At 30.6% G+C, this 16,691-nt stretch overlaps 15 protein-coding genes across 15 annotated transcripts; 7 read left to right on the top strand and 8 right to left on the bottom strand. All coding sequences in view use genetic code 6, as the record gives it.

Moving 5' to 3' along the window:
* Positions 1-450: 450 nt before the first annotated feature.
* On the bottom strand, positions 451-1,134 carry SS50377_25747 (SOCE-associated regulatory factor of calcium homoeostasis; the record flags this gene model as incomplete). The annotated part of the gene is made up of 1 exon (XM_067909575.1): positions 451-1,134. The coding sequence occupies one exon, from the start codon at positions 1,132-1,134 to the stop codon at positions 451-453; it is 684 nt and encodes a 227-aa protein (XP_067762331.1).
* Positions 1,135-1,206: 72 nt separating this feature from the next.
* On the bottom strand, positions 1,207-1,968 carry SS50377_25748 (uncharacterized protein; the record flags this gene model as incomplete). Its single annotated transcript, XM_067909576.1, has 1 exon — positions 1,207-1,968. One exon carries the CDS (start codon positions 1,966-1,968, stop codon positions 1,207-1,209), a length of 762 nt encoding a protein of 253 aa, XP_067762332.1.
* A 52-nt stretch (positions 1,969-2,020) lies between these two features.
* On the bottom strand, positions 2,021-3,067 carry SS50377_25749 (Tyrosyl-tRNA synthetase; the record flags this gene model as incomplete). Its single annotated transcript, XM_067909577.1, has 1 exon — positions 2,021-3,067. The coding sequence occupies one exon, from the start codon at positions 3,065-3,067 to the stop codon at positions 2,021-2,023; it is 1,047 nt and encodes a 348-aa protein (XP_067762333.1).
* A 74-nt stretch (positions 3,068-3,141) lies between these two features.
* On the bottom strand, positions 3,142-3,873 carry SS50377_25750 (Ribosomal large subunit pseudouridine synthase D; the record flags this gene model as incomplete). The annotated part of the gene is made up of 1 exon (XM_067909578.1): positions 3,142-3,873. One exon carries the CDS (start codon positions 3,871-3,873, stop codon positions 3,142-3,144), a length of 732 nt encoding a protein of 243 aa, XP_067762334.1.
* A 74-nt stretch (positions 3,874-3,947) lies between these two features.
* Positions 3,948-5,591, top strand: SS50377_25751 (Methionyl-tRNA synthetase; the record flags this gene model as incomplete). Its single annotated transcript, XM_067909579.1, has 1 exon — positions 3,948-5,591. One exon carries the CDS (start codon positions 3,948-3,950, stop codon positions 5,589-5,591), a length of 1,644 nt encoding a protein of 547 aa, XP_067762335.1.
* Positions 5,592-5,922: 331 nt separating this feature from the next.
* SS50377_25752 (Phosphatidylinositol-4-phosphate 5-kinase) lies at positions 5,923-6,906 on the top strand (the record flags this gene model as incomplete). The annotated part of the gene is made up of 1 exon (XM_067909580.1): positions 5,923-6,906. The coding sequence occupies one exon, from the start codon at positions 5,923-5,925 to the stop codon at positions 6,904-6,906; it is 984 nt and encodes a 327-aa protein (XP_067762336.1).
* Positions 6,907-6,919: 13 nt separating this feature from the next.
* Positions 6,920-7,243, bottom strand: SS50377_25753 (uncharacterized protein; the record flags this gene model as incomplete). The annotated part of the gene is made up of 1 exon (XM_067909581.1): positions 6,920-7,243. The coding sequence occupies one exon, from the start codon at positions 7,241-7,243 to the stop codon at positions 6,920-6,922; it is 324 nt and encodes a 107-aa protein (XP_067762337.1).
* Positions 7,244-7,407: 164 nt separating this feature from the next.
* Positions 7,408-8,562, top strand: SS50377_25754 (uncharacterized protein; the record flags this gene model as incomplete). The annotated part of the gene is made up of 1 exon (XM_067909582.1): positions 7,408-8,562. One exon carries the CDS (start codon positions 7,408-7,410, stop codon positions 8,560-8,562), a length of 1,155 nt encoding a protein of 384 aa, XP_067762338.1.
* A 56-nt stretch (positions 8,563-8,618) lies between these two features.
* On the top strand, positions 8,619-10,145 carry SS50377_25755 (uncharacterized protein; the record flags this gene model as incomplete). Its single annotated transcript, XM_067909583.1, has 1 exon — positions 8,619-10,145. One exon carries the CDS (start codon positions 8,619-8,621, stop codon positions 10,143-10,145), a length of 1,527 nt encoding a protein of 508 aa, XP_067762339.1.
* Positions 10,146-10,176: 31 nt separating this feature from the next.
* SS50377_25756 (uncharacterized protein) lies at positions 10,177-11,184 on the top strand (the record flags this gene model as incomplete). Its single annotated transcript, XM_067909584.1, has 1 exon — positions 10,177-11,184. The coding sequence occupies one exon, from the start codon at positions 10,177-10,179 to the stop codon at positions 11,182-11,184; it is 1,008 nt and encodes a 335-aa protein (XP_067762340.1).
* Positions 11,185-11,651: 467 nt separating this feature from the next.
* On the bottom strand, positions 11,652-12,167 carry SS50377_25757 (uncharacterized protein; the record flags this gene model as incomplete). Its single annotated transcript, XM_067909585.1, has 1 exon — positions 11,652-12,167. One exon carries the CDS (start codon positions 12,165-12,167, stop codon positions 11,652-11,654), a length of 516 nt encoding a protein of 171 aa, XP_067762341.1.
* Positions 12,168-13,123: 956 nt separating this feature from the next.
* On the bottom strand, positions 13,124-14,689 carry SS50377_25758 (uncharacterized protein; the record flags this gene model as incomplete). Its single annotated transcript, XM_067909586.1, has 1 exon — positions 13,124-14,689. One exon carries the CDS (start codon positions 14,687-14,689, stop codon positions 13,124-13,126), a length of 1,566 nt encoding a protein of 521 aa, XP_067762342.1.
* Positions 14,690-14,760: 71 nt separating this feature from the next.
* SS50377_25759 (uncharacterized protein) lies at positions 14,761-15,138 on the top strand (the record flags this gene model as incomplete). The annotated part of the gene is made up of 1 exon (XM_067909587.1): positions 14,761-15,138. One exon carries the CDS (start codon positions 14,761-14,763, stop codon positions 15,136-15,138), a length of 378 nt encoding a protein of 125 aa, XP_067762343.1.
* Positions 15,139-15,263: 125 nt separating this feature from the next.
* On the top strand, positions 15,264-15,809 carry SS50377_25760 (uncharacterized protein; the record flags this gene model as incomplete). Its single annotated transcript, XM_067909588.1, has 1 exon — positions 15,264-15,809. The coding sequence occupies one exon, from the start codon at positions 15,264-15,266 to the stop codon at positions 15,807-15,809; it is 546 nt and encodes a 181-aa protein (XP_067762344.1).
* A 42-nt stretch (positions 15,810-15,851) lies between these two features.
* SS50377_25761 (uncharacterized protein) lies at positions 15,852-16,538 on the bottom strand (the record flags this gene model as incomplete). Its single annotated transcript, XM_067909589.1, has 1 exon — positions 15,852-16,538. The coding sequence occupies one exon, from the start codon at positions 16,536-16,538 to the stop codon at positions 15,852-15,854; it is 687 nt and encodes a 228-aa protein (XP_067762345.1).
* Between the last annotated feature and the right edge of the window lie 153 nt (positions 16,539-16,691).

The following is a 16,691-nucleotide window of genomic DNA, read 5'->3' on the forward strand; positions in this document are numbered from 1 at the left end:
ATGGAAATGTTTAAAAAATCTTATTAGAAATTAAGATAAATATTTTTATCATTTAATTTACAATGGAAATGAATTTCTGGCATAAGATCTCGATGTAAAAAGTGTGATAAATTTAAAACAAATTTAGAAAAGACATCAATCTATTATCTGTTTGATGATATTTAAATGACATTTTATAAGTTATCAATTTTTAAGGAATTTGAATCTGTTTTTACTTAAGCTATTAGCAAGTGTGAAATTTAAGTAAAGAGGTATAAGAAATTATTTTTCAGGAGGATTATACAGGCTTGGTTTGAGTGATTTAGTAATTGGCCAGGAAAGAAGAGCATTTAAAAATTTATATTTAATTACGATAATAATATAATAATAATTAAAAATAAAAACTAAAAATAATTATTATATATAAACATAAGTGTAATTAAAAGACTAAATATTAGATAAATACTTTTCTCACTTTCTAGCTAAAGAATAATTAAGGCTACAGGAACCTGGAACAATTAGCTTATCTCCAGGACCATTCCAGCCCTCGCAACTAACTTATGTATTCGAAAACTTAAATCCTTTTGGCAAGTTTGAGTTGCATTTCCAAATTATTCCTTGACCATCCCAACCATTATTAGCACAAACGACCTCATCTAAATACATTTAATATAATCCATTTTACTATAATTAATTGTAAACTTCCCCTCTTCGGGATTTTGTCCTTTCACTCTTTTTGAATAGCAAAGTTTGAATATCCCGTAAAATGATTGGCTGTGAGTTTTGATTCTCAAAATTGTGCTATTATTAGTTACGAAAATTGCTATAATTGTAGTCATTTTATTCATGATGTATAGGGTCTTAGCGGCTTTCTGCAACAGTTTCATAAATATTATACTAAGGGCTTATTTGACACGAATCTAAATAATATCTATTATTATCATCTTTTACACATTATATTTTAAAGTTGAATATTTACTGATCTTTTTAGTCAAAACATTTCCAAGATTCTCTATGGTTCTAACAATATATAGTTTGGAAATGATATTTGTTATTATTTATCTTATCCTGCTAAAATGTGACCTCTGTAACTTAATCTAAGTACTTACTAGAGTTTTATTCACCCAGAAATAAATCAATAAGCAAGCCAAGCATTTTTGAAAAGCTTGGTTGACGAATAATACGAAACTAGAATACATATATTTGTATATGTAATTATATATTTGTTCACTTTTCGCTTCCTTTCTAAATTAAATTCCGTGTTTATTTGATTATATCTTCTAATGAACTTAACGGTTAGTCTTTTTCTATTAGCTATTGTTTTAATGACTCATTTTCTAACTATAACATTTTAATTTAATTTTATGTTTTGAGGTTTTCTAATTAAATTTCATTTTATATTTCTACAATTAATTCTTACTGTTATAAATTAAATTATTCCTCTTCTTGCAATTTCTCTTTTATATTTAAAACTTCTTCTTATAAACCTTTGATAATATATTCATATTATTATTCTTTTTAGATATCTTTTCCTAACTTGATCATTTAGTGTTCTACTATTTGGTCAGATTGCTTCATAGGGGTTTTTACATCTTCCTTCTATTACACAGACGGTTGTTATTTACTAGTAGATGCCTAAAAACTTATAAGTTAACCTTTTAGTACATGAAACTTATTAACAATAACATCTTACTATTTTAGTAGATATTACAGTTCACTAATTGCTGATTTTGCAGTTAATGTAACATCAGCATTGGCTTAAGATAATAATGATTTTATTACAAGCTGCAAATCTTTTACTTCATTTATATTTTTATTAACATGAATCAGGATAAGTTATACGGTTTCTTATATATCTGTTTATTCTGATTTAGCTGTAGATAAAAGAATTTGCACATGTTTGTCAGCATTTTCAATAAACTTATTTAATGAGTCTATTCGGCACTGAATTTCAAATATAGCTGGTTTTAATGACTCGAGTAAGGACATTAAATTATGAAGTGATTATATTTTAGCTGTATTATTATATAATAATTGTTAATCATCTCGTCAATCTCATTTCCATAACAAATTTTTACAATTCCTATAATTCTTTGTTATTGTTAAATGCTTCTCTTACACTACTAACTAAGATATCAATACAGTCAACTAGTTCTTTTTTCATATCTTCTCTATTAAACTCAGAAGTTAAAAATCCAGTCTCTAGTGTTTCATATGTAGGATATGATTTGGAATTAATTTTAATATCTCTATTAAAATTACCTAAAGTGACTTCCTTGGCACCATACACAATGTATTTAAAATACTCTAAGACTGGGTTATTTTCGACTTAAAGTTCACAATCAGCACCCATAACTTTTTCTGCGATATCTTCTCTAGAATCATCCATAAAAACAGCACTACCCTTTACACTTTTACTCATTTTCCCACCAATGAGGCCTAGTAGCATGTGATGACTAACTATAACTGGCTTTTATATTTTAATTTTACCGGCAAAATCTCTAGCTAACATATTAACTTTACGTTAATCCATTCCTAATTGACAGATATCTACACTGAGCTCAAATACATCAGCGGCTTACATACATGGATAAAGTATCTATGCAATAGGTTAATTATCACTTTCCTATCTTCCTAAAGCAGTACTACATCTTTAAGACCTAGCCAAGTTAAAGTTTCTTGCAATTTATATTACACGTTTAAAATAGTTTTTATCATTTTTAATAAAGTCAGAATTCCAAACAAATTCAACGGCATTCATATCCATTCCTACAGCTTTCCAAACTTCAATAAAATAGTTACCTAATTTATTTATAGCCTCCAAATTACCTGCACATTTACCATTAAGTAGAGCAAACCAATCTGCCACATAAAATAATGATTTACATCCACATTAGGCCATTCTATTAACATTAATGGCTTTCATAAGTCCTTATGCAATATGTATACGACCGGAAGGTTCAAATCCATCATAAACTAATGGTGAAGGTTTTGTTGTTAACAGTTAACTAAGATCAGTGACATCAAGTATTTCTTCACCGACACGATTAAAAATTGCTAACTTTTCTTCTAAAGTTAATTATGACATATTTGCGAAAGGGAATAATAAAGAGTAAATAATATTAATTTGTGTATAAAACAAAATAAATATCAAGAAAATAATCATTACGCCTTAGTACTAATGCAGTCTTAGAGTTAATCAATTGATGGCTACTTCCAATCTTCTACTAGCTACTATAATAAACTCCAATTGATTTCACAGTTAACTTATTCAAAAAACTGATCATCCTGCTAAATTTTAGCAAATAATCCAACATTGATAGCATTGTTTTTTAAATACAAACTATGCAAACATAGTCGTTCGCCTTCATTAATTTAACCATATGTTTTATCACCTAATATAGAACTTCCAGCAAACTTACAATGAACTCTTAATTAGTGTCTTCTACCTGTTATAGGTTTTAATAGTACTAATTATCTACCTGAATCAGGATCAAGGAATAAGCTGTAAATAAAAGTTTCCGATTACTTATCACCACCAATTGTCATTTTAAACTTTTTAAAGTCATTAATATCATCACATATTGGCTAGTCAACTTGAAATTGATTAATTTCCTCATGTAAAACAGCAAGATAGAATTTAGCTGTTTTTCTTTATTAAAATTCTTTAGCAGCAGCAGCTGCTGCCTTTTTGGTTTTCGCTAATAAAAGTATACCTGATGTTGGTGAGTCTAGTTAATGTACCAGTTTATGAGGCTAAGGGACCAATTTCTCAACTGTAAATAGATGATTTCCATCTACTGGTACATTAGGAGGCTTATTAATTACTATATAGTCATCAGTATCTAAAATGATTTAAATTTGCGGTGAAGTTTCTTATATTTAATCAGTCATTAAAATATCAGTTCAAATAAAATATAGATTATAATATACTATTCTTTAAATTAAGTAATCTTTCCATTTCTTTTATGTCTAAACCATATTATTTAACTACACCCATTTATTACGTTAATGGATCGGCTCATATAGGCCATATTTATACTACAACACTTGCAGATTGTATTGCTCGTTATCATAGGCTTTGCGATGAAGAAACATTTTTCTTAACTGGTTGTGATGAACACGGAATGAAGGTTCAGCAAACTGCTGAATAGAATGGAGTTGATACGCAATAATGGTGTGATAAAATTGCTGATACTTTTAAAACAGCATTTGCAGATTTCCATATTACTTAGTTCGATAGATTCATTAGAACTACTGATAAGGACCATATCTAAACTGCTCAAAAACTTTGGATTAAGCTTCAGGACAATGGACATATTTATAAGGCAAAATACGAAGGCTGGTATTGTATCTCAGATGAGTGCTTTGTTACCGAATTAAACGTACACGACGCAGAAAAAGACGGCAAAACAGTCAAAGTCAATGAAGATGGAAATCTTTGTGTTTGGCATTCGGAGGAAAACTATATGTTCAGATTAACCTCTTTTAAGCAACAGTTACTCGAATATTATGCAAATAATGATATAATTACACCAAAATTCAGACAGGACGAAATAATTCAGTTAATATAAGAGCATTTACAAGATGTCTCAATTTCCCGTTCTTAGGCTAAAATTCATTGGGGTATACCAGTTCCCAATGATCCAGAGCATGTAATGTATGTTTGGATTGATGCCCTTTCTAACTATTTGACAGGTGCAAATTATTTCACCAACAACACCGCCTGGCCTGCAAATGTCCACATACTTGGTAAAGATATTATCCGATTCCATTGTATTTATTGGCCTGCATTTTTGATGGGCGCAGGAATCGAGCTTCCTCTGCACTTCTTAGTTCACGGTTGGTGGGTTGCTAAAAATGGTTAAAAAATGGGAAAATCACTTGGAAATGCCACATCTCCATAGGAATTGGCTGATGGATTCGGAATCGATGCGTTAAAATATTATATGCTTTCAGAGGCAAGTCCCGATAGCGATGGTATCATTTCTGGTGAATTGGTATGTGCTAAACTGAATGCAGATTTAGCAAATGCACTCGGAAATTTACTCAATAGATGTGTTGTAGAGAAGATCTTACCTGGTCAAATTGTACCGGAATGCAATATTGAGGATTTTGCTTAATTTAAGATTTTGATTGATAACGTTGAAGGTTTATATGCTACGGTTAATGATGCTATGATACATTATAAGACGAAGGATGCTCTTTTCGCGATTTTTGCTCAAGTTTATGCAGTTAACAACTTTTTATAGATGAACGAGCCCTGGAAGTTGATTAAAACTGATATTAAAAAGTATAACTCGGTAATGTTCACTGCAATATCTTTATTAAGAATTATTGGCATTTTACTTCTTCCTTTTATGCCTGATAAAATGGAGGAGTTACTCAGATAGTTAGGTATTCCTGAAGATGAATGGAAGATAAACCAAAAGAATTTGAAGTTTTTAGTTCTCAAAATGGGTTAAAAGATAGGAACTGAGAAGGCCATATTATTCTAAAGAGTTATTTTGAAAGAAGAAGAGGTTGAAAAGCCAGTTTAAAAGAAAAAGGAGCCCAAAGTTAAAAAATCTAAAGCTGTCAAAGAAGCTGTTCAAGAGGAAAAATAAGAATGATTGTCTTAATTTGAGGAAGTTATTTATCATTCAGCTATAGCTTAAGTTCTCTCATTTATACATTACTGAAAATGAGTCACACTTTTCATTTAATTCAAAAATACGTTAACATATGTCTAAAGTTTTAATGATAAGTTATTTGATTTTAAATGAGTAAGCCCATAGTAATTCCAATAAATATGATCTTTCAGAATATTTCTAATATTATCTATTTAAGTTCATTATCTTTCACAAGTACTAATATAGTTCAATTTTAGAATAGTTCATAAACAATTTAATGTATATATAATTTTTAAAATATATAATATCCTAATAACTTTGCAAAATCAAAATGAAATCACTGCTTACCCCGCTGCACTCTATGCTTACAAATCTAAAGCCAAAAATTGGGTCACCAATTACTATCACAGTAAAGCCTTTATTCAGGACCCTCCAGCTTGCATTGTCACTATTTTCCACAATAGATAATTATCCTAAAACAAACCAAATTTTTGACCTAGGTCTAGCATTTGACCCAGACACGGAGCTATATACACCATAAGCTCAATTAACCCTACATTTTAACGAAAGTTTTCGGAAACTCCGTCTTTCTAGACATTTTTAAAATGAGCTTATTAACGCTGAATTTGTCGAAACTGCAGATGTAGGATTTGCATAATCAGAAGGGAAATCAGGATTACTATTTTTCTTCTCAGCTACGACGCGTTTCCTACTCAAACAGATTAAAAATTCAGAGCTTGCAATTCTCACCAAAATATCTCGAGAATACTGCGATCATGTATGTCAAAACTCATTCATAATCCCTTACTATACCGTTTTCACTCTTAAAATAAACGGCGAAAACTATCACTTTACACTTATGGATAATGCATTTTTAGGCGATATAAAGTATAAATATGACCTAAAAGGCTCAACGGCAGGTAGAACTTCCAAGCCCAACGAATCGACCATGAAAGATAACAATTTAGACCGGAAATTCTCTCTAGGCCTGTACCGCCGCGAATTCGGCCACCAACTCGCCAGCGACATCGAAAAGCTTACCAAATGGGGCCTCCTGGACTACTCAATGCTGATTGGGGTGTTCGCCGGAGACAGAAAAAACTACTAAATTCCAGTGATCCAGAGCATTCAAATAAGCGAAACTGAGTACATTTCATTCGCAATTATCGACATTCTGACGGTGTACACGCGCCGGAAGACCCTGGAGCGTTTTTTCAAGCAGTTTACGAGCGATCTGAAGCAAATTTCGGCTCAGAAACCGCAGGTGTACGGGCAACGGTTCGAGGAACGCATGCTGCGCGTCTTTGCAAAGTGATGTTATCGCCAGTTCAGATTTCCTCGAGGTCGATCACGGCCCCCTGCGGCAGCGCATTCGCTGCAGTTTCGCGCTCCCAGCGAAGCTTATCGCGCGCGACGGTTCCGTAGATCGTGGAGGTTCTGCGCGCGTGCCGGGACAAGATTTTTGGGATCTGCGATTTCGTGATCAAAAGGAGGCTGTTTTCAGGTTCGGGGGCGGCCTTTAGCGAAATCCTGTCAGTGCCGTAAACGACCTTTTGGGTGATGTTTTACGTCGTTTTCGGCCTTTTGATAAGCTGCGTTTCGGGGCTGTTCAGCTCGAATTGGACCGACTCGAATTACGTGGACTTTTTCATTGCGAATCTGCGGGTTAGAAAAACTAAATTAGTGAAATATAAAGAATTGTTGTTTCTCGAAAAATAAAAATAATATATATTGTATAATAATATGAAATATGTTGAATGTTTATTTATATATATAATAATATATAATAATAGGTGACTAAAAATCAAATTCTAAAATGCTAATTCTTTTACAGGTAGCTTGCGAAATAGTTGATGGAATACTAGATGACCAAGAATGCGAATTGAGTTAAATAGATGCTAAGACCAATTTTCTTATGATATAAAATTCTTTAGTAAGTGTTACGTCTCTTTCGCCAATTAGTGTTTAACTTTTGTAAATTTATAACTCCACTTTTTTATATAAAACATAAATTACTTAAGCTATTACTATTTTTGTGGCAACGATTGCCGCAGATATAAATTTTGTTAGGGTTGATTTCCATTTAAATCAATAATAAGCAGTGTAAACAACATTTATTAAATCGCCAATACTTGTATCTACTAATATTAGAATCATTATAAGAACAGATAATTAGATAGATTTAGTATTCTCTAATGCGGATAAAGGCTCCATTTCAAATGTGTATTTATAGTCAAACAAAGGCAATGCTGTTATTGACTAATTAAAGTTTGTATATAAAACTGCAGATAGCATATCTGAAAATGTGGAAGTTCCTCCTCTAAATTTTATTATAATCCACCCAATTAATTATAGTACGAGTTTAGAAAAATACTACAAATCTGAAGATGTTGTTTTGCTGTGTAATGTATCCAGATTGTCATAAGAATAAAACTTTTGTAATTTCGATGTTCTATAATATTAGGAGCTGACTAACTTGTAACAGAAATATATAATTTACTTAGAAAGTAAGTCTGGTCGCTTTATTTTTATAGCGCTTGATTTATCCATTTTAGACGAAATAATTAAATGTGAAGGTATATATATACCATAATCTAAACTTTGTTAATGTGGAAAAGCAGCAACATTATTTAAAGGTGATCAGTGTGTATGCCCTCCAAATTTTAATAACGATTGTAAAAGATGTGAAGGTGAGTTTTTACTAAGCATTAGCCAAGAATAATGCTAATTAAAATGTCAAAGTTGTTAAAGTTAGTGCTATTATGATGGTTCTGCAGGTGAGAAAATAGTTTGTTTGTGCGGCCTAAATTAAAAGTAAATTGGAACTACATGTGTAGCGAGCAATTTATAAGCTATAAGAACAGGCTCACTTATTGCTTTTGGTATCATCTTTATTATACTCATTATAACGGTGATTCTTTTATCATAAAAAAAAGAAAAAGATCACAGAATGTGGAAAGAAAATTAGTGATAATCTTATATAATATTATTTGTATTATAATTAGCTATTGCATTTCATAATTTATTATGTCGATGAAGTCAATTCTGCATATTTTCCCTCCCCAGCCATCACATTTAAAACAATCATCCAGTTAAGCTTATCACAATGTTTGTATGCAAATTACGGATTATTGCACAAAAACAGCGAATCTTTCACTATCGACGCCACTTTTCAAGCTACCAGCTTTCTCAACAATCCCGCAAACGAATGACCGCTTTGTATTCGACGAGATTCTCTGCGAACCCCAACTTTTTGCTGACATCCACTCCCCAAATACTCCCCAAACGCTGTAGCCTAATCCAATCCAAAATTCGATTGACAAAATAGCCTCAAAAATCGTTTCCTAGGCCCACCACGGTACCTGTAAGCTCATTATCAACTATGGTTCGGCGTGCTCAGGGCACGGTATACTGGCGTTCGGCACCTACCCATAAAATGACCCTCAAATCGGCCTTGTATGGTCTATTTTGGACGCACTTAGCGACTGCGAAATCCGGTGCTTCTCACTCGAGAATGGAGGCAAGATTCGCGATCTGTTGGACGACACACAGCTCGGGACAGTGCTGAAGCCCAAGACGCAGTTCAACCTCATCACGCCGGAAACGCTAAACGTGGATCTGTGCGGTCTTCAGAACACGACTTCCGGCCGCCTTAAGCTCGCGAATTCGCTCCACCAAAAGCGCCGAATTTTGGCCAAATATTAGCGCTTCGACCGAGTGGTCGACCGCTCTTCCGACGAGCAGTTTCCGATTCTCCAAAAAATCCACTCACAGCTCGGCCCACAAAACCACAACCTGGCGCTCGATCTCACACCCACAACTTTCGTGCTGTTATCGCCCAAAAATCGTCAAAATTCACAGATTTTGCTCATCGATTTCCCTGCTTGCTGTGCGAATTCCGGGCTTTAGGGATACACACTGAGTCCTCGAATGCACGAAAACTTGAAGATTCCGGTCGAGCTGAAAAGCTGTTTTCGGAGTGGTGCTAACTCACGAAATGGTGTGATTTCACGTGTTCTCGGGGGCTGTGTTCCGGGCATTTCTGATGGTGAAGTGGTGTAGATTTGCAGCGTGTAATTGAGCGATTTCGAGCGTGTTTCAAGTGGTCAAATTTTGAGAATGGCTGGAATGTTCGACAAGAACGTTGTTGAACGATTTTTTGATGGTTTTGTGGCTGAAAAAAATCGAAAACGCGTCGAATCAAGTTTTAGTAATTAATAGATATAATAATAAGAAAAATAATTTACTTTTAATTTTGATCAGATCGAAAATTTTGACCAGGATGAAAACAGCATTATTGGGAAACACGGGTTTGATTTTAAGGATGCTACAAACCGTAGCATTGGATATAGCAACGACGAGACGGAGATAGTCGAAAAAATTGATATCTAGAGTTTAATGACTGCTAAGGAATTATTGAAGGACGAGAGCAACGACGATGTGAGCGATGGAGATGATTGGGCTACTAACCTATTTAGAAGCAGTGAATGGCAGGTAGAAACCCAAGGAATATTAAAAAAAATGAAGATGTTCTTAGACTCGATCCAGATATGAAATATTATATTATTTATTGTATTAGAAAAATATGATGGATGTCGATGATTATGTTTCTCCTTATAAGCTAGATAATGAATAAAATGTACCAACATAACACAGACTCTTTTATCATTATTAATAAGGATCATTTTACTGTTATGGATGTAATTCTGCGTATGAAACAAATGAGTATTTTGAAACGGTTTAGAAGCGTTAGATTATTTTTCCATTTCATACTTAAAACACTGATTGGTTCTTTTATCAACCAGTACATCTACATGGTTTAGTCTTAGGGGTAATCAACTAATCACTATATTTAATAAATAAACTACATATTGGAAAAATAGCAGATACCCCTGAGCACTAAGGGTAGCCTTTGTTTGTTTACGAAGATAGATTATGTTTTATGTCTAGGTAAATAACTTTTTCATTTGATTTTTAAACTATGTGCTTCAGATAAATGGACTTTCCAAAAATGAATTGTTCCCATGTTTTTGGTGTGAATAACTCACCTGCGTTTTATGACTCTGGTAGGAGAGTTATTTAAACAATGTAATTTGAACTTCCTTGTTAGTAATTATTATTTTGCTCGAATAATCTCGCATTAACAGTATAAAAGAAAGATAAGCGATAGATATGGACATTATTGAATTTATAATAAGGAATTATTCATGAAATCGAAGATTATGAAGTATTAGATATTAATTTATCCTAATTTACTGTGTAAGGTAATAAATCCGGTGTACGATTAGAATAAGCTAGTATATTTTCTGGGTTTGATGATTAAATATGGTATGATATTGAATTAGTGACACTTGTAGAAGGTAGAATATTTAATAACAATAATCTGGTAGATATTTGGGTAGATAATATCGAAAATATAGACAAAATATCTGATGAAATTAACAAATAAAATTTATGGATGTAAAGACTGTATGGTCTAGAAAAAGCATAGCAATGTAGATAAGTCAGTCGAAAATGGATATAAGAAATGAAAAACGAAGTATATGCCGTTGGGAAAGTTATTGCCCAGAGAATTATTTATGGTAATGATTGATATCATATAGTATTATTATTGGTATCTCAATCATGGAGATTAAATATATGAGATAGCCTTAGCTGTAAAAAGTTTATTCATCGCCAACTAACAAATAGAATACTTAATTGTATAATTAACATACAAAGTCAATTATATAATCGATGAAAATATCATCTGATATTTATGATGACTTTGTTCCTATTAGAAGAAATTGCTGTTAACAAAAGCTAAATATTATTACAAATTATAAAATACGTTAAAATTAGATATAGGTTCCCTCTTTAGTACGAGGCACAGTTGAAAAAGAAGCAAATATAAGTAAAAGTAAAAATTAATCATAAATAAATTCTTCACACAGTTTTATTGTTTATTCTACTAAGTGATATAGTTTATTAGTATAAAAGTGAACTTATTTGCCCATTTCTTATTTATATAATAAATAGCCTAAATTTATATTCATTTATTTATTATATAAAATCGATAACTCACTTTTAAGATTTCATAGCATTCAATCTGCTATTCCATGCTACGTTAAGACCTGGTTCCTCCAAAATTGAATTAACTAAAATAAGTCTCTCATTGAGTTTTCTATCGTTAATCCATAATAGAGTTTTCTACTCCTAATTTAGTAAAACTGTACAATTTGTTGTTTTATGTGCTAATATATCTAACAGATTTCTTGGTACAACAGCTAAACCCTTCCTATTCACAAAATGAAAAGCAGAATAAATAGCAGAGTGAGAATTCATCATAGAAATGAAGTTTTCGTTAGTAATTTTTATATCTCCCTCTTTGGGCTATTTAAACCGCAGACCGCTAATCTTTGTTACTTCTACAGATGGTTTTTGAGTAATAACCTTAGGAATAATAGCTACCTCGCCATAATGAGAGAACTCACCAGAACACATAGGTTCGAAGTCTGATATATCAAAGTATGATTCTTCAGAATAAATAGTAGGAGCTAAAGGAGTAACTTAGGAATCAAAAGAGCAGTTCATCATTTTGAAGTTATACGTAAAATGGATAATGAAATAAATATGTTATTAACTTACTTATTTTATTTGTGGTTTGAGTATTAAATGAGGTAAACCTGATAAACTATATAAATAATATCAATATATATAGCAATCGTTTATTTTACAGATAGACTAATTGCGCGTCAAATCTTTTTCAATTTACAGTAATCAATATAACAATATATTATAACACATTATCGAAATTTTGAAAAGTACAATATACTAATACTAGAAAATAAGGGTAAATATACATATAAGATGAATAAAATATTTTTACTAATTATATATTAAGAGGCAATATAAATATTTATTTTCCACTGTAGAGAAGAATAATAGGTTAATTTATTTGTAATATAACGTAGTACTGTAAAAAAATCATTCTTCTATTTCTATTATTTGTTAGTTCTATCATATTGTAAAGAATTAATAAGTATTCAAAAAGACTAAATTTATTATCTATTATTACGTTGCTATTGTTTCCAAAATGTAATATAACATCTAACATACTTTGATGAATCCAACCCTTATTAACTTAACAATAATGCACTAAAAGTTATTCTAATTATATTAAACTGATTTTTATAGTAATAATATAATTGGTTTAATAAAATTTAATTTAAGTTGAGTCCAATTTAACCGTAAATTAATAGCTTATATAATTATAATTACTAGCAATTGGTAAAGAATAATAGAGTAACTTTTTAATATTAAAATTGTAATTTACATCTCGTATATTTCCTCATCTTTACTTGTATAAACACTTACCATATTTATGATAAGCTATTATATAAACAGGATCTTTACTATTATTTCTTTATATAATTTGTTGGCGTACCATACTATACCTTTATGTTCTTCTAATCTTTTATCCTACTTATTTTACTCAGTGAATTCTCCCATATTATCACTCTCCATATATTTAGTTTCATTATATTGAACAATCATATAATCCTGCCTTTTCCTTCTACTTTATACATCCCTTCCAGGACTTTCAATATTTTTTAACTCTCTCTACGCTCCTTACAGTACATTTAACGCAACGTTACTTTTTAAAGTTCTGAATCAGCGCCATCAATTTTTTACTGTCTAATTTTTTCTCTTTCATCTTCCATATATTAAGCTCTGTCGTGCATTATTTTAAGCTACTAGCCCTTATAGAAACCCTCTCCGAGATCATTGAAATTTAAAAATTCTTAAAGGCTGAAGACTTCACTTACAGTTTTTATCTCCTTTTATTGAATGTCTTTAAATGTATAGGATTGCATTAACTATTTCTTGAAATCTGGATCTTTTTTCACTTCATTTACCTGCTAAATAACCTAATTAAGATGATAGAGCTATAACTGACCATCATATTTGGTTTAAGATTCAAGCATCTTACTGCGAACCCTACCTATTTATGAGTTAAGTAAAGTAGAATAAGAAAATTATTTCTTCTGATCTAAAAAATCATTTTTCGAAGCCTTTGCTTTCTCTTACATTTCTTCAATTTAATTAATTGTACTAATTTAGAGATCTTTTTACTTCTTCAGAATTTCTGAAAACTTTTTATTTTAGTTTGCACTTTTTTCTTTAATTTTTTCTGAAACTTCCGTTTATTTTATTTTTAGCTATTTATCATGTCGTTTTTGAGCTAATTCTATTTCTACTTCTATTTATTTTTCCATTCCTTCTAAGTCTTTCATAAATTATTCCATAATTTCTTATATTTTTTCATGCTTCTCATTATAAAATTGTTTTATCTCGTCAGTTCGTACTTTTTATTTTTGTAAAATATTTGATTTTGCTCTATTGAAAACTTACTCTTTTTACTGAATTAGCTACAAATTACTCTCATAATGTTGATTAGTTAAATTACGTCTTATTTCATGCATTTCTAATTCTTTTTAAGCTCTTGTCAATTACGTGCACTTAAGTTAATTTTATTTTTCTTAAATTTAATTTTGTAAAATAATTTCTTGCTGTTTATCTTTTTCGATATATTTTATCTTAATTTATCTTAGTTTTTAATTTAAGAATTCATTTGTTTTATCTAACTTTTATTCAAATGCATCTTTTTTCTCTTTATTTTCTTATTGTTTTTGTTTTTATATAATTCGTTATTTCTAGCTGAACTATACAAGCTAGGTTTATTCCTATATTTTTTTCTCATTATATCTTTATATTTTAAGCTGCTGTTTTTCATAAATTATTTATTGTGGATCTATACTTTTTATAACTCTAGAACGTGGCTCAAAGTATTCTATTTTTCGGTCTAAATTTTCCGTTAATTAATATGACTAAGTTTATGGAGCATTATCTAGTATTTATCTTTAATTTATTGCTTCTTTTATACGCTTATCTAATATTTCTTGATGCTTCTTAATCAACTAAGCCTAAACTGACGGAATTTTATGATATGGGCATTTAGATGTGAAATCTTCAGCTATAAGTCCTAATTACTTTATTGCTAAAATTGATTTAGGTGATTTTGGGGGCAAACATGGAGGGATATCTAACAGTGACATAAAATTGTAATTTTATAATTATATTAATATATAATATATAATAACAACTAATTCTTTTCTTTTCTTGTTTTATGTAAGATCTTGATGTTTTAGTTGATTACGACACATCAAGCCTTATTAATTGCGAACATCCGATCCCAGATTGTTATTCTGGTGCTTGTTCATTTTATTCATAAAACTCAGGACCAATAACATTGATCACAAATTTTTATAAAAATGTAGAAGTATCCCTCATCTGTATTTATCCAGGAGAATAGAATCAACCTACTTTTATTAAAATCAATGGAACACGACATTAGCTTATATTTAGTGATGATGAAGAAAGTTAATATAAAATTTCTAAAGTTTAGGTTAGTTTTATTACAGAAAAAGTTATATGTGAATTCATTGGAAACGAATCTGTTTCTGTTAAGGCTATCAGATTTTATGGTAATAAATTAGAGGGATGATACGTTACTGATACAATTATAGTTATTATTATAATATTTATATATAAGTAAGCACATGATTGTTTTTTTTGTTTATTGATAAATTATAATTAATATATAATAATTAAATATAATAATTTTTATTAATGAATAACATTATGACATCTAGAACGCCTTAGTCACAAAGCCCCATTAGGTAAAAAGAATCTGGAAAATTTTTTATCAATAAAACATAATTTACGGTATCATCTGATAGAAGCACTAATAGACCTCTTCGTACACGTCCAGCATTTGATAATTCATTTGATACTCCAGGTCGACCACAACCAATACTAGATCTGGCACCAGTACCACCTAGTCCATATTATTCTCGAAACGCTATGAGGCTTACTTTAGAATCTGTTCATTAAAAATTTAGAAAATATCGTAATAAGCACATTTTTATTGACATGGGAGAATAAACTGAGAAACCTGAACTATCTATCAGTCAAAAGAAAAAACTAGAACAATAAAGATGTTACTCTAATTACTGGATTTAACGAAGACATGAGGCTTAATTGCCACTTAGAGAAGGATAAGCTTGGGACGATTGTTTGCCTAAGAATATACCTAAACTTAAGTCTAATATAGGACGTTGTGGATTACGTCAGTATGATTAAGGATGGGTTAAGACAGATAAATCTGTTGAATGACATTATTGATAAATTATGTTCAATCATTTATATATTTTATAATCATACGTACAAATGGGTAACATTTAAAGGGCATTTATCTACAAATTCAGGTAATGCACTAACATAACCATTTTCCATCAATATTTTCACTGTACCTCTTACAGCTCTCTCATCGAAACCTCTTTCAATTAATTATTAACATATTGCATCAGGGTCATACTCTTGAAATAGGCAATCACATATCCACTATCTCCATTAGTTTGGTACTAAACTTCTCATAAAACAAAATAGTTCTTTAAACCCAAGAATCTTAAACTATTCGTTAAATACTAATTTTAACATTTGCGCTTTAACTGAATCAATGAAATTTTCAGAGCAATTTTCACGTTCTAGAGCAGTTTCTATGGCATCTTCAGTTATAAAACCTCTATGAATATAGGCACAGTTAAATTTAATATACTCTGCACAAATATTTATAATTGTCTGATACAAAAATGTTCCTGGTGGTGAGAGCCTCATTTAACGAAATATTTTATAATCAATTTAATGTGACTGAGATGTCTGCAAAAGTTCAATAAATATATCATTTAATTCAGCCGGAGAAGGATTTAACTTTAACATTTTTAACGAAGCTTTTAAATTATTAGGAGTTATAATATTCCGGCCTTATGATAGAGATAGGAAAAGACGATTTGAAACTTTTTCTGGCTCCTCATAAAAATATGAAATATCAGATAGCGCTGACATTACTGATTAGGAAGTATTTAAATAGTTTACTGATAAAATATTATATATTTAGAATTTATAAAATAATCATTTATTGTATCTTATACTAGTTTTATTTTTAAATGAACACTTATTATGACTTTGCGTAATAGTATAATATGACTTTTAAATATG

Source organism: Spironucleus salmonicida, chromosome 6 (genome assembly GCF_000497125.1).
Source record: "Spironucleus salmonicida strain ATCC 50377 chromosome 6, whole genome shotgun sequence".
Classification (NCBI taxonomy): Eukaryota; Fornicata; order Diplomonadida; family Hexamitidae; genus Spironucleus; species Spironucleus salmonicida.